Raw genomic sequence first — 20,139 nt, 5'->3', positions numbered from 1 at the left:
GGTGCCAGGAGCAAGCCAGCTTTATGCTGCCTTCAGGAACATGCAGCCAGCCACTGGGCCATGGAGCATGAAGTCCCATAGGGCAGGGAGGGGGACAGCCACAGAAACCCAGGCTATGCCTGTTGTGTGAGGGGAGTTGCTGGCTTAACTTCCATTGGAAAACTGTATTTCTACCTGTTAATAGACAACCTTCAACCTATGTAGGAGGAATGCTGAAGCTGAATTTTTATGAAGCATGATGACAGCTGTTTTGAGGGAGCCTGGAAGGAGAAAACCAGGGGTTGTTTTGTCTGTGCAAAAAGTAAAAAGAAGCAGCATATATTCTTTCAACAAGAATCTGTAGTCTTTCCATACACTGGAATGGGGTCTTTATATTTTGGAAGGGAATGCAGCCTAGTTCTTACACCAGACTGTGCCTTTTGCCACCCCTCGAATGGTGACAATTTGACTAAGTTATAAGATTTAGAGTACTTCCCACACACATGATAGAAACTTGGCTGCTAACTTCACCAAAAGTGCTTGTCCTTAACTGCCAGAGCCTATACGTGTTTTTCCAGCAATAGGTTCTCCAGGCTACAGGGACCAAAGAGACTTCTGTTGCAGGAATGAAGGATGAGGTGTCATGATCAGTGTTCCCACATCCTTACACCCTCCCTTCCACGGAGGAAAAAGGTGAGCTGATTCAAATGCAAAACACTAAAAAATGCCATGGAGGGAAAAGACAAAAATACAAACAGAGGAGAGGCTGGAGCAGCTAGAGAATAAAGGGGGGTGCTAGGACAGGCCATAGTTGTGGACGTTATGTGAGTGCTTCAGAGTAGAGAGAAGTTTACTAGTACTGCAAGTTTGAGGTCTGTTAATGTGCCAGACGTGGGCACGCTCATTTGAACCAGTGCAGAGTGGGAGAAAGGCTGTTGGGTGTCCCATGCCACCTGAAGCCCCATCCTCACTGGCAGGCTGCTTTGGGAAATGCTTCTGGGAGATGGGACTTAAGGACTGCTGATAAAAGGAGAGCTGCCTGTGGGACAGAGACTTGCTTGTACGGAAAGCCAATAATGGGTGGAGGAAATCGGCCTCCTTGGCTGAAAGGTATGAAGGGAAAAACTAACATCAGGATGAGAACCGGGAATTGAGGCAGCAAGACAAAAACAGATGTGAAAGGACTTGTAAGGTGTGTCTCTAAACATGGCAGTTGAAACCATATGAGAATCATTGTGTAGAGACAGAGATGGGCCTGAACCAGAACAGTTGCTTTAGCATTTCTGTACTTCCCAGCCAAATGCCCAGCAATAGACTCGCTCTTCTTTTCCCAGGCAAGGTATGCCAAGAAATGGTTCTATGTAGTTTGAAGATTCCACTACTTCATTTTTTCTATTTTAATTTAACTTTTTTTTTGTTACTAATAGAGACTAGTGCTTACCCTCAATCTTAAGCACCTGAAATTCAGCCCTGTCTTCTCCAGCTGGAAAAGTGGGAGTAATTTCCCATCAGAGATGCAGTGGAACTGCATCTATAAGAAGAAGGAGCTAGAAAAACAGTGCATGTTTGGAAGACCAGAAGCTTCTGCTGCCCGCATAATACAAAGTAATAAAGTTATATGCTAACTTTAGGCCCCTGAGTTCAGAAATACTTCCCCAAAATGCAGTTTGGTTATAAAGTGTTTAATTCTGTCAATGGGGAGCTTGTGATGAAAGCTAGCTGAAGGAATGCACGCTCCCCAGTCTTCACAAGTGCAAACAAAACAACTGTGCTTTGAGGAGCCCAGCTGCACCAGGCAGAGGTGCCCAAGGAGGGAGGCAGCTGGAAGGGAAGACAGGGTGGCCTTGAAGGCAGCAGAACTTTGCAAAAATCCATCTACCACCTCAGCATCTGGCAGGGTTTTTGTTGAGCAGTAACCACAAGCTAAATTTGCCATATATAATTCCTGAGAGAAGCTAGTAATAACTGATGTTTTGATTTTTGAGTCTATTCCTGTGAAACTGCTCAAATCTCAATTGTAGTTTGAAAATACTGCCCTATCAGAGAACTAAAATGAGTTTACCTTCAGGGTTGTCCCCACAGTAAGATTGTCATAAAATTTTTAGCCCCTTGCACTATTATAGAGTAGAAAATACAATTAAGCCCATTTCACTTGCACATCTGTTAAATGTTTCATGTGTCATTTTAGTATATATTCTGAATAAGTGAACTTTGGATCATTATATTGGAGATAGGATGTTCTGAAGAGTGTGTATGGATTATACCCCTCTGTGAGAAGCCCCGTGCGTTATAAGTCATTTGAGCTCACTCAACAGTGCTTCCATTTTGCTGTGCCTTGCACTCTGAGCTAGTACAGTGTGTTAGAAATAATTTCATTTCTTGTCTGTGCTTTTCGTTAGGTTGTAGTTGGAACATTAAATGCTTTCCATATAAGGCTTACACGCTTCACCTTGCGTGTGCCAGTGGCTTAATAAGAACATCTGCTATCTTTCTGTAGCAAATCTGATGATTTTTCTATGCACGTATATTTATTTGTACATATAAATAGAATCCAGGCACTGTTAGATGCGTATGGAAGTGTACATCAGATTGAAATGGTAACATATGAGGTTTTCTGCAGTTCCATTTTTGAAGTATCAAGTTAAAAACAAAGCTGTGAAGTAGCCAGAAAACTTTTTTATTTCTGCAGCCAAAGGCATATGCTTGTACAGCCTAACCTAATTAGGTCTCTGATATGTTCTTAGAGTGGTCAGTATTTCATGTGTTGTGTCGTTGTCTGCGAGTTGTTTTTTCATTATAGTTGGGCTTTTACACAGCAGAAAGTAGGAAAGCTTTGCTCCAGATGTCTGGCTCCTTTCACCGATTTTGTTGCTGTCTACAGCAAAATTTGAGGTTTAACTCTACAGTGCAAATTCCCTTTGAATCTTTGGATACCCTTAAACAGTATAGTACTGGAATATGTGTAAATGTCTACAAAGTACAGTGATTGGAGTGGCTGGTTTAAGAGGAGCTATAAAATGGTTCCAGCTGGAGTGCATTCTTGAGGTAAGCTCAAAATGCACTCCAAATTGTCAGCACACTGCTCAGGAAAAACACAAGAAACAAATCATCTTTAGTGGGCTTTGCTTCCCTTAATGCACATAAGAATAGTGTAAATGGAAGGTGGTCAATTTTCAACAGTTTGTGTAAAATTGTCCCTAGGTTTTGCTTCTGTACTTCAGCCTTTGTGCATAAATGCATCACACAGGGTTGTAAGTATACCTGTGTGTATTTCTGTGGTCATAATGCCATCTATATTTCAATAACTGTTGTGTATCAGTCCATTAATATTTATATGGAACTGAGAGCTTTGGTTCTTGCAATTTTTAATAAACATTGATGGTGTTACTAGTTTATACAGAGCATTCAATATGCTCCATCAAAATGGCAGCTCTAATTAGGTTCCTTGAATTAGCTAATGGATTTTGAGAAAGATAGCTTACAAAGCTCTTACAGCTGTCCAAGATATTCCTGCCGTGGCAGAAAGACAAAAGGCCGCTGGAAGCTACAGCCTTTAAAGCTTTGGAAATGCAACTGACAGTTAAAAAAGATAAATTACATTTGTATTTTTTTCCCGTAAAAGTCCCATTGCTGAATTAATGTTATCCTTGTAGTGACCATTCATTAAAAACACCCAAAAAAAGCCAACTTCATAGTTGGATGTGTTTTGGCTCTGAGATCTGTGCTTTTCCCTGATGCTTTGCATATGGTGTGAATTTTTTTTTTAAATGTAAGCTATATCTGTCGCAGAATTACAGACACAGAGACTTTTTTTTCTTTTTTTACTTGAGGTTGAGTTTTCTACCTAGGCCAGGTATTAAAAAAGCAACCCACAGAGAGGATTAGTTGCCTCCACTTTGACGACGGCATAGATTGGCATGTGTGAACAAAGAGCAGGATGATATAGTCTGTAGTGTGAAACTTGGAAAGGTAATTTCTGGGAGAAAATGGATAGTTACTCTGGGCTTTGTAGTCTTCAACAAAATCTGTTTTAGAACATGGGCAGAAGCAGCTACTGTGAGCAAATTCTTAGACCCTCAATTCTTCTCTCAGAAGGGAATGCAGAAATTAAGACTGTGCTGAATTGTCACCTTCTCTCCCTCCTGCTTTTGCTTTGTGTGTGGTAAAGAGAATTCCTGAGGGACTGTTGAATGGCTAATTCATTGGAAGTCTGTAAAGTACTTATTATTTCGGCTTTAGCGATAAGTTGAATAAACTTATTGCAAAAAGCAATAGCCTACAAGTGAAAAAACCTAGCTGCCAGTTGCAGGCAGGTGTGATAGCCATTAAGAAATAGGGTTACATTTCTACACAAGAGTTTAGCATTCAGCATTTGCTTTGTTGAATTGTTAAAGCTGCTGTAAATGGGGTTTGGAGGGTTGAAAATCTGCTCTGTGTTGATGTGACCTATCTATTGTAAATATGCCAGCTGCTTTACATCAGTAAAGTAAAATAACCCCTCCCAAGCTGTGTTGTAATACAAAGTGCCAAAAAAGGCAATTTAAGTACTTTGCTGTGTAAATCCAGATGAAATTACCTTGGAGAGAAGGCCTTCAATTATGCCTCACACGTGACTTCTGCATGATGGATAAAAGGCATAATTGATATCATCTTTAGTGAAGAAACCAGAAACTGTTGCATTGTCTAGAGGCTACTGAAAATACCAGGAAAATCTGTTTTTCATTATTTTCATTGTGTATTGTTTATAGAGAGTTTGGTTGTTGTCAGCAGCTGAGTCCCTAATCTCCCTGCTTTCCTAGCCCTTCAGAGACAAGTGCACATCTCAGATCAACAAGACAGCAGTAAACTGGTCCCATGCCAGAAACAGACATTGCCATTAACTAGCCTGAACTGTAAAGACATCTTTTTTTTTATTTTTAGTTAAAATCTGATGATTGCCTTCTTTGATGAGGCACAATACATTCAGAAGAAAAAAGGAAAAATAAAAGTCTTTTCTTTAAAAGAAAGATGACAGTTTGGCTACAAACAAGAAAATGTCTGCCTTTTTTTCTTTCCTTTCTACTTGCTTGCAAATAACCTGTTTCTGTTGAGAGTAGCACATACCACGTCTGCTTACAGTGAAGTCAAGCCTCAGCGTGCCAGTTTTGTTTCCATAAAACAACAAATTGCAGTATACCTCCTGTTATTTCTGGCCAGCTGTAGTCAACTATAAGTTACAAAGGAGAGTAATGGAAATGAGAAGTGGCCTGGTTTGAAAAGATGATGCTCATTTGAATGTCTAGGCCATCTGCCATGACAAACAGGAAAAGGTGGTGTGTGTCATGTGAGGGGAGGGAAACATAAAAGGATGCTTTGTGTCAAGCCACTGAGATATTTTATAAACAGTTTGGAAAAACTGAAAGTGATACAAATCTGTTGGTCTCAATCTTCAAATGGCTCTTTTGAGGCTACTATAAACATATTATGGGCTATTTGGGGAAAGAAAAGGTTAATGACACTGCTAATTCATATCATGCAAGGTTCTCTTTCTTTCTTTCTTCCTAATGAGTCTGTAGGAACCTGAGAATATCATCTTCTGTCTTTCCACTAAGCTCCTAATGTCAAGAGGTCAGTAGTGATGCTACAGGGTCAATGGGACTCAATTTACATCCAGACAAATGGTAGTCATGTGCTGCCCTAGGAGGCTTTGACCTTTTGGACAGAAGTGGTTGTACTGCTTTTATGTTAGCCTAAAGAATTGAAAGGTGACAGCTTACGTACAACTGAAGCACATTTATGATTTTTTAAAGTATTGTAAAGCAGATTGAGATTCAGGGACTTTAATATACAGGTTCAAATAAACTCAAATAAGGTAAATAGCTTCTTCAGTGTCACTTATTTTTCTGCAGTTTATTTATGATTCTTTATATGTATTTATGTACATAGAGAGAAACATATCCATCCAGTGCTTCTCACATCAGCCCATCTATACAGACCTTCTCAGATAGTCCTGTCTAAATGGAACAGGGCTCAAAGTCGTCTTACAGTCACTTTGCACAGGTGTCCAAATCAAGTGTAGCTAAAACTCAGGCTGGCTTTGACTGAGTATCAAAGAGTGAATCTGGAACCTGCAAGGCAATATCAGTGGTGTCAGCAAGGTATTTCTGACAAGTCTTTCCTTACAATGCCACTCCTTTACTCAAGTGCATATGAAAACAACAAATGTTCATTTCTCTCTAAAGTCTCTTTCTCTTGGTGGTGACAAAGATGAAAGCTGAAATATTGTAGAATTATGTTCTTATAATTGATTTTCTTTTTATCACTTGCCACCATTCTTTTCAGTCTCTCTTACTATTGAGGTTGCAGAAATATCTTCCTGAGCAATGTAATACTTCAGGGTAGAAAGACAAGGGCTGGAACTGAAAGAGTAACTAACTCAAATATTTATTTGTTATAACTTCAAAATGAAAGTTTTATCCTAAGTGAAAGATATTCTTACATTCTCTGTTGGACTCCCTTATACTGTACATCTTTGTAGACCACTGTGTTCCTTTCAGTATGTAAAATTAGTTTTGTTTTATACCAGATTGTGAATGGAAGATTGTCCATTTTCTAGAGTCTGTGAATCACGTTTTGTCTTGGATTTGTTTGTTACTGAAAATTCTCTAAAAGAAGAATTTTTCTTTCTTTTTCTTCCTTTTTTTTTTGCTTGTTTTGTTTTAACTTGGGAGCATCAGTTGTTTGCTTAGGGGCTGACAGTTGGCTGAGTGAAAGAAGTGGCTGGCAAAAAAGCAATATTAATGTGTTTAGGTAAACCACTGGAAACAAAATGTCTATTGTCTCCTTAAATATATGTTTATATACAGTAAGAGGTTCATCTTACTCTGTATGTGCAACACTTGTTTTTAATTTTGTGTTATCAAGAAAGCTGCAGCAAGAAGTCACTAAGTTAAAATTGTCATTTTTAACCTGAATGATGGAAATCCTGATTAGCAACTCAGAGGAAGAACAGAGAGGAGATTTTATTGTGCAAAACCTGAACCATACATATTAAACACTGATTACGGTGTTTTGATTCTTTGAAAAAATAACCTGTCTGTCATATTAGATATAAAATGTTATTGCTATGGTGCTTCTTCATCTGTCTCTTCAGAGATGATGGGACGAATTTTCATAGTCATATTTTACATAATGTTAGAGATAGCTTGAAGCTAAATCTGTGCCACATTATGGTTTCCTTTTTGTCTTGGGTTGCCTGTTCCAGCTGTATCACTTGAGTGACTGTTTCATAGCAGGTCCCTTTGCATTTGCAGTGGGCAAGGTGTAACCTGCATAGTGCTTCTGACAGGTGCAGGCACAGGGCAGAGGATGCTGATTTCTGGTGTTTGTTCAATTGGTAGTACAGCCCCAGCAGCGTGGGTTAGAACGATCACTGAGACTTTTTTATCTTTCTCCCAGGTGAGAAGAAAGTTTTGGTTTTAAGGTCTATATCTAACAAAACTACAGAATGGCTGACAGGAATGTGCTTTTTCCTCTTTTCAATGTTCGTGTTAGATTTAAAAAAACCAAAAAAACAAAAAAACAAACAAAACCGTACAGTGTGTGCAGCATATTTGAAGAACTGCTGAACTTCTCTTAATATTGTTTATGGCTTGGGATTTTGGACAGGTTTTGTTACTGTTGTTTGAAATCAGCACCGGAGTCTTTGCTAAACTCTTTTTGAAGTTTCTTGGAGATTTATTTGTTCACCTAGATATTATTTTAAAACTTCCTAGTATCAGCCATTTCTGAATCAGTCTCCTTACATGTATCACAACTTTAGGAAATCATTCTGAAATCAATCGCAGAATGCAGAGCGGATGGTTCTCTTACAGTCTTGTCATGACACACAGAAGTCTGTGGGTAGATTAAATGTTAGATCCTGAAAACAGGTGATGGTGGAGGGGATCATGTATGTGTGGTTGCAAGGTTCTCTAAAGAACCTATAGCGCAGCTGTGGAGCCATGTCAGGGAAGTGAGTGTGCACAAAATTGTAGATATGATGAGAACTGTAATATTTATATCTCCTCAAGGAGAGAGCACTGGATTAAATGTAAAGCTACTGTAAAAGAAACCTGTCTGCTGTGTTTACTAGGCTTGCTGAAAAGCTTCAGCAAGTGTCCTTAATATAAACTGACTTTGATTGGAGTATTGTTTTTATATTTCCTCTGTAAGTTCAGGTTCCTTTTTAGTGTAAATAGTCATGCATCTGAAACATTTGAACTGGTATTCATCTGCTGTTTCCCTGTCTGAGAACTGCTATCTGATCAAACCAATATTTTTTAATTATGTATTTATAGGCAGATGGGAGAATAGTTTACAGTCAATGTATGATCTTCCCTGCAAATCTTGGAATATTGTGTTGGGTTTTTTTAATATTGCCTTATCAGTTTCTTTTTTTTATTACTGATGACTTCATTCTGTTTGAATTCAATGCTTCAGTTTCTTTGGGGTAAACTAATAGATTATGTATGCGATATTTGCACAGTGCTGATTGAATTCATCTGGTGAGTTTGAATGTGGTTCATATATTCACATAATTGTCAGGAGCCAACTTGAAATTCAGAACTGTTTCATGAGCATTGCACAGGGCATCATATTTATCTCACTTTACCCAGGAGTGGGTAAAATTTTCATGGTAAGCTAGAATGCAGCTCTTTCAAATGCCAATGTCTTTTACATAAACTGTGGTGGAGAAAAGAAAAAAAAAAACAACCTGTGGAGCTTTAACTGTATCCTGAAAAAGCAAAGCGGATGTACTGACCGACCCTCTTCCAACTTGTTCACCCCACCTTTTTAACAAATTCTGAACATGCTGGCTGTCTTGGACTAGACTTGATTGGTGGCTTGATGTTCAAGAGATACTGGAAAGCTAAGTTTTATGAAAATAAACAGCCTGCTAGAGAGGCCCAGACAAATGCTCTTGCTGGGGTGAAGCGCTGCAGTGTGAACCGTTATCAGACACCAGAGAACCCACAGGAGAGAAGCACAGGAAATCAGACTTCACGGAGCTGCTAGTTTCCACAGAGATTATGCTTGTGTTTTCACACTAATCCAGATGGATAACTTTCCATGTGCTGCTATCTTTCATTCAAACGTTCCTACTCATTCTCATGGTTAGGGTTTGTACTTTAATACAACGTGGCAAAGGTTTGCCAAAGCACAATATGTCAGGCCCTGTCTTGTAATATATATAATCAACTTGAAAGCACCACTTCTACTTGCTGGCTCAATGGGTTTGAGCAAAAAAAAGTTCACCTACAGCAGATCTGCAGTCGGTGAAGTACAGGCTGCTGTTGCTGTCTCTTACAATATATCTATCTCAGATTTCATTTTAAAAGGGGGAAAAAAACCAACCTATGTGGTATTTTCAGATTACCTCTTCAGACAAAATACCTGGAGGTAGAAAGTGGGTATGTTGCCATTAGGGCACTGGTGGCAGGTGCTAATACAGTTTGCAGAGAGCTGCAGGGAGTCAGATTGACTGGAATCAAACTAAACCTGTTGCCTGTATTTCAGCGTTTCCCTGTTAGCTAGTGCTGCTTTGGGCAATGATGTTGGCAAAGCAACTGGGACAATACTTTGGGCCTTATCTGTACGTTAGCAGCCCTAATTAAATGCTTTATCTGTAGTCACAAGTAAAGTCAGGGGATTTCACCATTATTGTACTGCTCATGAGCTGTGGACCAAGCTTCACTGTTCTAAGTGATAGTCCCCGTTAGCTACACCTCAGTGTTCTGCAAACTGGAAATGGTTCTCCACTATTTGACAAGAATTCATGCAAGGAGCAGAGGCATTTATCTGTGGAAGGAATAAAAGGGAAAAGGGAATATACTTTTTTTTTCCTCAGTAGTCCACAGAGTATGTGCAAGCTTTCTGCACTGTCTTGGCAGACCATGAGAAAAATTTCATATGCTCTGGAAGACTTGGGTAAGTCGGCCAGAGAAGCTTGAAACCTCAGGGACTTCATAGAGTACAGTGGATGGATAACTTAGGATCTAGGAAAGGGAAGTAATTTGATTTTTCATGGAAACATACTGATGCTGCAAGCAAACATTTCCAATCCTGACTGCATATTCAGTTCCCTTTGTAACCTACATAGAATTTCCCTTCATTGGCAATTAATTTCCAACTGGTCTAGATTGCTGATAGAAACTAGAAACTAATTACTATTGAACTGATAGGTTTATGTCCAGTATTTTGTATGGGCTGTCCAAATTCAGTTTGCTATGCAAATCCTAGAAAAGGCTTCTCTAAATTCTGGCATACTCATAGGAGAGTGCAGTGTATCAAGATGCTCCACTGAGTCTGTGCTTATGTGAATAAATCTCTATCTCTGTAATCCACTGTTGGTGAGACAGAGTTAGGGTTGTAGATTAAGAGAATATATGATGGTGTGCTGCAATAACAATGGTTTGAGTTTAGGAGCAGCCACAAATTATTGTATGATAATTATCCAGGAATGCCAGTAAATGCTACTGAGCCATACAGTCAGTTTTCCCCCCTAGTGCTGACTAGAGCAGGGCTGGAAATAGCTGCAGGAAACTTAATTTATTAATTTTAAATACGATCGACATTTTTTGAATTCTTAGCCATTTTCATGATTTCATTTAATATTTCCAGGTTATAGCTTGAAATTCCACAGTTGTACAAATCCCGCTGTAAGGTTTTCGAAGGCTCACCAGGGTCAAAACCCACAGAAAGGCATGTGTTTAACTTGGTAAACTAAGGAACTCCACCAGCTTTACCACGGCAGTTTGCAGTGTATGCAGTTCAGCATACAAGTGAGCCTTTGTGGATTACTAAGTGGATTACTGTTTAATTACCACTTTAAAAAGGTGGTGTCAAGATTTAATAGTATGCTTTCCCATCTCTCTTGCCTCCTCTGTATTTTCATGGCTGATGTTTGAGTTCTTTGTATAATTAGGAGGGAGTTTGTTTTTTTATAACATAAAACTTCTTTCTGTGCTTCTTTGTGAATAATAGTTTATTCTTTACCTTGAACGAATGTAATTTTAGGGAAATTCCACATTTAGTGTGGGAGCAAAAGGAAATTTTTTTTTTGTCAGCTTATCATCATCATCATTATTATTAAAATATGATAGCCATTTATAGCTGCTCATAGGAATGTTAAAAGTTTTCTTTTGCTCCCCCATCTGTCTGCATCCATCTGTTGTCCCTTGTCTTGTACTAGAATTGTTAAGTTCTTTGGACAGGGACAGACTTTTTTAAAAACAAGGATCAAGTTCACAATTAGCAGCTTTATTAATATAAGAAAGCAAAAATAAGGGTGATACAGTGGACACTATGCGAGTCAGGTGAATCAAATATAATCCATTTGTCTCAGGTCTAGCAATTCTGTGTGTTTACCTGGTATTAGATATGTGTGTTCATAGAAGTTTTATTTAATTTGCTGTTTGTTTTTTTTTTTCTCAGTGGCTGTACAGGTAGTGGGAATGCTGATCGTATCCAGAGGTTACGGAAGGAGTACTACCAGGCCAGGCGAGAAGGTTTACCTTTCTATGAGGACGACGAAGGAAGAACACAGCTGTCTGACTACGACCAGCGTTGGGTAGGTCCACAATGTGATGCAAAGTGCTTTTGCAACATTCAGGGTTAGCAAAAGGTGCTGATTTGTTTTTGTTTTCCAGAAATCCTATGTCAGCTTAACATGAATTTGGGAAGTCCATAGAAATGGAGAAATCCTTAATGCCAGCCATCAAAAAAAATATTAATAACAAGAACTTGGCTAAAATTAACTTGTCTGTTCGCTTGTGTTTGATTTAGGGCCAGGTTTCCTTTCTTTAGGCCCAAGTTACAGAGTCACTGCCAAACTGTGTCACAAGTGGTAGCATCAGGGCTTTTCAGCAGGATTTATAATACTCTTGCAGTTCATCCAGTGATTCTCTGGGTTAACAAGAGTGTTAGAAGAGCAGACTCTCCCTGTGCTTAGTTGCAAAGTGAGAGGGAGGAAATAGAGGCATGTCTACTCCTGCCCTTCCTTCTGCACACTGGACAGTAGCAATCTGGCCATGATACAGCCTCTGTTAACTTTTAAATGTAATAATTTGCTCCTCTCCTATCAAAAGATCTTAAAATATTCTACCAATGCTACAGAACTGTTATAGGCATGCTGTATTCCCTGTTTTACATCTAGAACTCACACTACACAGAGACATATTATCTACCCCTCTACTGAAGAGTAACCTATAACCCGTGGTAGAATCAGAGATTAAATCAACAGTGCCAGATTTTTGAATGTGTTAAATAAATGCAACAGCTATAGTCTATGGGTATGCAAGAGCTCTGCCTGAGCAGGTTTCAGAGTTGGACTCTGTCTCTTTAGAAGTAATTATAATCAACCAGCATTCAAAAATGTAACTTTGATAAAATGCAGTTTATGCTAAATTTGAAATTTTAGTTTTGAAAAGACACAGAATTATGTTAAAATCTCAAGAATCTATATACATGTGAAGTTTGAACTAACGTTGTTGGGTTTAATGTCTCCAAACTATCAGTGTGAATGCTGAAGTGAAATCTGCAATGATAGAGGTTGTAGTCCAAAAAATCCTAAGCAAGACTAGACTTTATTGCAATCACAGAGAGATATAGAGTTGAAAGGGGTGTTTTTACATAAATTATCATATATATTTGTTCATTAACTCCAAAACTGTTGTTGTATATATTCCTCTGATTCAATTACCAAAAGTGTCATCTTCAGCAAAATAATTCTTTCCTTGGAGCAGTTAACTGTAATCTACTGCCTTAAATTTTGTGAACCAAATTTGGGAGCCAATGTAGCTGCTATTCTTTTTCTGAATTGCTTTTGTAAACTAAAATAAGAATATGCATCAAATGTGTCTTTCTGTTGAAATGCTATGTTGTGATAAGTGTCCTGACAGCCCTCAGACTAGGTCAATGGTACCTCTTCAGCAACCTGAGGATTTCTACTTCTTATCTGAAACTGATAAAGCTTTATTGATCCTCAGAGGAGGTTGAGATTTATGGTCCAGTGTAGTTTCACAAGATTCACAAAGGTTTCTTCTAGGTAATCCTTTCTAAGCCTTTCCTATTAGGTATAATGCCCAGAGATTACTGATTTCCAAAGCTTTGCTTTTCCTGTGAGGCACGTTGTCCTTAATCAGAGCACCTAAAAGGGCGCTTTAAGTGTCTCAATCTTGAAATTATTAATAATAGTGGCACCAGGATTGTTGGGTTTTGTCCTTCCAGTGCAGAATATTTTTAAATGTTTTTATTGTGAGGAATGGCAGTTGGCTCAAAAATCAGAGTTTACCTTGAGGGCTTTAATGCTCTGAAGTTTGTTGCTGCAACAGTTCTTCTTGTTGAAGTGGTTTATAAATTTCCAAGACTTCTGGTCTCTTCTCTGCAACAATATCACCCATTGATCCATCCAGCCTTGCTTTCATAGGCACTGTCTTTTAGTCTGGAAAATATTGCAGCCACAGCTTGCTCTCTTTTGACTCGTGGCTGAAATTTGTTACTCTTATATATAGTTTTACCCTTAAAATACCTATATTACATCAATCTATTCAGACAGAAAAGAAGGAACAAAAATAGAATCAAAATATTAAAAAGAAAACAAATGTCTCAAAACATCTTACCACAAGAGTCCTCCAGATATTTTTTCAGCAAAGCCATCATTCCCACCTCAGGCTGCTGACCCTCAGCAGTACTGTGGTAACACAGACTGAACAACAGCTGATTTTTTTTCCACCTTTACTCATCAGTGAAGATGACTAATTGCATGATTTTGAATAAATAAAAACTTACTCTAATCTTCAGGATGTCAGGTCTTTCTCTAAAGAGTCAACAGACAGCTGAGGAGGAGGAAAACCTTCTGGTATAAGTTTTCTTCCTTCCCACAGGAGGTTATGGCACCAGGGAAGCTGCAGCTGGAAAAGAGATACTGGGTCTCTCTATATATTTTTAAGGCTCGATTAGTTCTATCCTTGCTTTTCTCAGTCAACTGTTTTACTTAAGCCAACTTTCCTACAAGATGTCTTTCTAATGTACAGCAGCTGCTGTAATCACTTCCCACCATCTCATGAAACATGCAGATAAGTTGGGAAAAGCAGAGGATAATTTGAGAAGACACTATCCCATCGCAAATCAGCAGCCTCAAAAATGGACCCTGGGTCTTGTTCTCCAAAATAGTATCTAAAAACTCATGAGGCAAATTTCTATCTGATAAAGCTGACATTGACAAGTGGCCTTTAGCTGACACTGTAATGGGACAAAATTTCTAATAGAAGGGGTATTTCTAACAATCTACTTTTTTTAAGTGGGATAAATCAAGTTAAAGTGCAGAGCCGGCTGAAAAGCTAGCATTGTAGGGGGAAATGATCTCATGACAGGCAATTGGGATCCATAAATGTTTTAAAAATAAGGTCAAAAATTCATTTTAAATAGGCCTGCTATTCTCTCATCCATTCCTCCCCCCTGCATCCATTTTCCAATTCTTCTCTGTTCTTCTCATCTGTTGCTGGATGAATTTTTGCTCTCTTGCACCTTCATTTTGCTCTCTCTTCCCCACAGTCTGTTCTTTTTCTTTTTGTAAGGAACTGAATAATTCAGTTTAGTGTGTCTCCATAAACAGACGCATGTATATAGTACCGTCTATGCTATAAAACCAGATCCTTTGAAATTCTTTTCCAGTTCCATTGTGCTTTCATTTGTTGTTGAGTTTTGCATTCTTTGGACTTGCCCCTTGCCCCCCTTCTCCCACCCTCTCTTTTTACATTTACAGCCAGGATAAATGATAAACCAAATTCTGTAGAGTGGATCACAAGGCTTAAAGTAGACCTCAGCTAGTTAACCAAAGGACAGGCTGATGATAAGTATAAATATTGTCTAGGAAAATGAATGTCTATTGTTGTCAGTGTAATGTGAGATTAGCCTAAAATTTTCTGACAGATAGAGTATATTATGATGTATCAGCTCAAAAAAGAGTTTAGGCATGTGCACACATGCTCATGTCTCAGTGGGACATCAGATATTCAAAGTACTCATGAATCTATCCAATACAAACCTAATCTGTGTCTACTGAATGAGGCAGAGGATGTTTATGTACTATTATCATAGCTGCAGTATCAGTCAGACCCTGAGAGAACTATGTAAGCAATAAGCTTCAAGAACTTAGTCTCTCTAGGAGTTGGAAGGCTTTTTCACAGGCGCTCTTTTTCAGGGCTTTAGAGTCACAGTCTAATAGCAGATCATAAGAAATAGCTAAGGAGCTGTCAAGACAAAGCTGTGCACTTAGCATCTGCACTTGTATTTAAGGGCATTTAAATAATGAGGAATTAATCATCTATTTGAGGATTTACTTGGATTGTCTTACAGACTTTGTACAAATCCAGTTACTTAAAACATCAATTCTTTCCTTCAGGGTGGCAGCAAATCCTTGAAACTTTATCTTTTTAAAGTACATTCAAGGATTGCATGTAATACCAGCCACATTGCAAATGGTTCTTCACCTGTTAGTGACTTCATCTGCTTCAGTGTACCAAGCCTTGTGTTAACCGGGTCTAAAAGCCATTTCCTTATTTGCAGATCAGATTTGAAAGCTTGTAAATAACCTAAAGATACAAGAAAACCTGTCTTTGGGTACTAGCTGTGAACATTTCCATTGAAACAAATCCGTAATGTACTGAGTTTTGTCAGTTCCATGTTGAGAGTATGAAAGAAGAATCATGCCTGTCTGAGTTAAAGGCCAAGTACTTTATTGTGTGCCTGGCAGGGTTCCAAGCCTAAAAATCAACCAGAACAAAGAAAGGAGCATTAATAACTGCATTATTTTTCCATAATGTGTCAAAGGGTTCTGCGCTTGCTTCAGGATGAATAAGGAGCTGTTTGTACTTTTCATGATCAATTAATTCCAGGTTCAGGATGTTGCATTTCAAATAGATTAGGTTCCCAAAACACACAAACGTTTGTGTTGGACCATGGTTAGAAACCAGAATTCCAACTTCTAGAATAGTAACATTCCTGTCTTCTAGCGCAATGGGAGAAGCTGACAATTTTATGTACTATGTGAAACCATATAGCAGAAACTGATGCAAATTCCAGACTTTGAGTCCATAGACTATTAGTAGAAAACATTAAATTAAAAAGAAAAAAGTGAATAAAAGGACAAAAACTTACTTAAAGTATAGCTGCTTTGAAAAACATGGATCAGAATTAGTTGTTGTTAAAATATTAATTGAGTACGCAAAACACAGTATTAGGATGTATGATTAACTTACCAATCAAGAACTTTTTATGGTCACTACTTATCTCTGCATAATGAAGATTTCAGATTGGGGTGTATTCTACAGAGCTGTCCAAACCAAGCAGAGTGATTTTGAAATGTGCAGGCCAGCTTTTGGGGGTAGTTTTGGGGGGAAATTATTTGGGAAAAATCCCTGCCAAACCTCATGTGAAAAATAAACTATTCCAAATGGCACATGCAAGGAGAGCCAAATTCACTTCCATTAATACTAGTAATAAAGAATGACTCCTATAACTTGTTTGGAGTCATTCCTACTTACACAAAGGTTGGATTTGGCACCGATTATCTGAACCAGAAGGGAGCCTGAAATGTTCATATCTTCATGCATACACTATGTACATGCTCTTATTTACCAGGGGAAACAGTTCCGGTGCCATATGTCATCTTAGCAAAGCCCACTGGTACTGTTTATACCCTAGAATATTATGTGAATTCCAGAAATATATCATGCCATCTATTCCACAAGGTGCCCCATCACACAGCTGCTTTTTGTTGTTTTCCAAGTCAGGGGGGTGATTCTGAGGAGGAAAAACATTAGGCATTTCTCTTATTTCGTAGAAGTAGTTGAAGGAAATCAGAGAAAAACACGCAGTGCTGTCAGGCTGTGGCCATCCTTGCAGGCTCGCAACACTGAGAGGTTCCAAATTAACACATGTGCCTGCAATCACGTCTCTTGCAGTTAGGATAGGTTCTTCTGATGTTGCCCAAACAGAGAACTTGAGTGGGGCATCACGGAGATCATGACAGCTGCCACGGATCATCTTGATATGATATGAAGGGCCCTAGAGGTTTTCCACTGTATATATTTTGCCTAATTTGCCAATATGTTAAGGGAGGGAAGACACAAATCTCCAACTGGTAATCATTTTGATGAGGGGAATTCATGAACAGGTACCCCATGCTGTTTAGTATGCTGAACAGTTACTGCATTTTGTGCACATAGTCAGCCCTCAGCTCTGCAGCCTTCATGCTATGGGGCACAGCTGAATGGGCACAGAAACAGCCTTTTTGGAGCTAGGCTGCAATCTGGTTTGACTGCAGTTCTGAGTAGCACAGTAGCTGGCTTTTTGTAATTTGCTTCAGTTTTGGCAAGCTTCTGCCAGTATAGGCTTTAACAGGTTTCTGCCTACTTGTTGATCACTCTGTAGATAGGGGACTGTGTGGCCACTTGCCCTGAGCATGTGTGCACCCTGTCAAATCTCACTTGAGCATCACATGGGGAAGCTGGAAGAGGACTCAGTTTTTAACACCGAGGCCTCCCTCTTGGGGTTGCTAAAGCCATTATTTGCTCTTTGAGCCTTCCCTTACTTAGGCTCAGTGATATGTACTTCTCCATGACAGCTTGATCTCAACCCCTAGCAACTCAGTGCCCCACATACCACAGAATCAAATACAGCTGCTCACAGGTCCAACTACAAGGGAGGGGGGAAAGTAGGTTTCCTTTTAAAATTGACCTCCTCTTCCTCAGGCCATTACTAAGAGGCCTGCTTCAACTTCTGGAAAGGGGCCCCAGTTACTACAACACTCATTTTTTTTAATCGCAAGACAAGTCTGTAATGCCATTGAAATTCATGTCTGAAACTAAGCATGTGTTTAGGTATTTATTGGATCAGGCCTGAAATCAGGCCTCAAACCTTACCCTTTCTTAGGCACAAGCTTTGGCCTTTACTTCCAGGTATCTGGTGTATTTATCAAATAGATGCCGACTCAGTTGACTTCTCTTTTCAGTTCTTACAGTTTAATCTCCCTGGGTCATGTTCATGTTCAGTGTGTTGCTGATTAAAAAGAAATCTCTTCCCTAAAAAATACCAATGATCTAAAGAGTTGTCTGGCTACTGGCACCCCCTTTCCTAAAGATGCTGGTCACTGTCCAGCTCTGCCTGCTAGGGATAACATCCCGCTAAAATAGAGAGTGGTTTGGACAAAGGACTGCAAAACTTGTCCATTTAACATCAGGGAAAGCAGAATGACCTCAGTGAGGCAAACAGCAACGATTGCCCAGTGTGTGCAGAACAGGGTCGAGCTTGAAAGAAGCTGGGTCAAATAATACAACTATGTCATTGAGGCTGTTACAGAGCACAGATCTTGTATTTGTTATAGTTAAGTATGTGACAGAAGCCAACTGAAATAATGGACTTTTGATTACTTTTGATTTCTGGATTGAGTTCATCTGTTTTATATCTGTGCAGCAATTCTCATTATTGCAGCACAAGATCTGAGGTGGAGGCTTTGGGTCTTCTTGAGTTTTGCTAAAATTCCTCACTGCAAAAGGCATTAGCAGAACTGCTTGTTAAATTCCATCCTAGGCACAGTTTCAATAGTCAGGGTGTCAATGCTCTGGCTACATTGTTGTCTTGCAGTTAAAAAACACTAAAAAGTTCAAGATTTCTTCACAGCCAAGGTGTGAATAGTAATTAGAATGTATCGCTGGGTGCTGGGTATAAGCAATTATCTATGAATATATAAAGGCTCTATTTTTCTCAACAAACAGGCGACATTGTTATAATTATTTAAAATGAAAAAGAAAGTCAGTGACTCAGACATGGAGAGATTGGGTGGATAACTTTATTAGTTCCCAGTCTAAGGTCTGTAGTGCAGATGCTAATCTAATATCTAGACTGCATTAAAATAAAGTAAAAAATATGGAAAAAGAGAACTCCATTTACCCTGTAAGGCTGTGCTGTACATAAGTTTGACTGTTCTGCTCAAGGCCAGCTCTGTTCAACTTTCAGCCCTTAGTCTGGCTCTTAAAAAACACTTGGAAAAAGGAACACTAGCGTCTTCTTTCTTGCTCAATACAGAATCCGACTGGAACACATTCCTTCTATCGAATGTGCTGAGTTCTGAGAAGTTCTGCAAAAGTTAGTAATCAATTTAATCTTTGTTTGAGTTTGGTTTTTTGAAAACCTCTTTAATGTTCTTGCTTTGTTTAGTAAATTGAATTTGTAAGCAGGAATTTCCCAATGCAGAATGGCACCATGCAAACTAATCTGAAGGATTGATTTTTATTTGATTTTTTGTGTGTTTTTGAGACACTAATCAAGCTTTTTGAGACTAAACAAGTGTTTTTGACACTAAACACTAAGGAAGCAAGAGAACACATACTGCTGTCTGTGGTTTTGCTGCTTTTTCCTCATCAAATAGCCTGACTGCTGTGTTAAGTGTCATGTCGTCCAATATTAAGTAGAGTCATTCCAGCTGAATTGTATGTCATAAGTCCTCTGTCATAGGAGATATTGAGTCTTCTGTAATCCAGGTGATATTGGAATGTCCGCCTTGCAAGCAGAAATATGAGTTCTGGCCCTGCTGCCTCCAAGGGGGTCCTGCTGTTTAAGACAGATGATATGTGAATAATCCAGTGTCCCAGAGTAGCATAGATTTCTTAAAGTAGTATATCAAATTCAGCATGTAAATTGTGAATGTGTACAACTGAGCAAGAGGACAAATACTGGTATCTCTTCTAAAATCCAGTCTGGTCACCAATTTTAAGATTTTTCTGGGTTTAATCTATTGATCTGTTTTCTTGCTAGGCTGGAATAATGATTGTCAAAATTACTACAGCAAATAATGCATTTCTGTGTTAGGAATATCAGTGCTGCACATGGCACCGAGTAAGGGCAGTGGCTCTCAAGGAACCTGGGCTAGGTGTATGATTTACACCACCAGATATTCCAAGAAAAGCCAGAGTAGGAGTGAAATTTTGACTTTGAAGTTACGATGTGGCTCAAACCAATGTGAGTCACTTGGATTTGTATTCTGAGGAGATTCAAGAGTTTCTTGTATTGCAGTAAGAATGCTTTATATCAAATTATGTTCTACAGGTCATAAGTTGATGATAACTCCTTCAAGATATG

The 20,139-nt window shown here is 38.9% G+C and overlaps 1 protein-coding gene across 1 annotated transcript in view; it reads left to right on the top strand.

The window, feature by feature from the left end:
• PARD3B (par-3 family cell polarity regulator beta) overlaps nucleotides 1-20,139 on the top strand; it is a 371,997-nt gene that overhangs the window by 311,609 nt on the left and 40,249 nt on the right. The window contains exon 21 of the mRNA XM_027677893.1: nucleotides 11,434-11,569. Within this exon, the coding sequence (XP_027533694.1) occupies nucleotides 11,434-11,569 (136 nt within the window). The remainder of the gene's footprint in view (nucleotides 1-11,433; nucleotides 11,570-20,139) is intronic.

The sequence above is a fragment of the Neopelma chrysocephalum genome, unplaced genomic scaffold (assembly GCF_003984885.1).
Source record: "Neopelma chrysocephalum unplaced genomic scaffold, ASM398488v2 Primary Assembly neopelma1_44, whole genome shotgun sequence".
NCBI classification, from domain to species: domain Eukaryota; kingdom Metazoa; phylum Chordata; class Aves; order Passeriformes; family Pipridae; genus Neopelma; species Neopelma chrysocephalum.
This window is presented reverse-complemented; position numbering and strand designations above follow the sequence as displayed.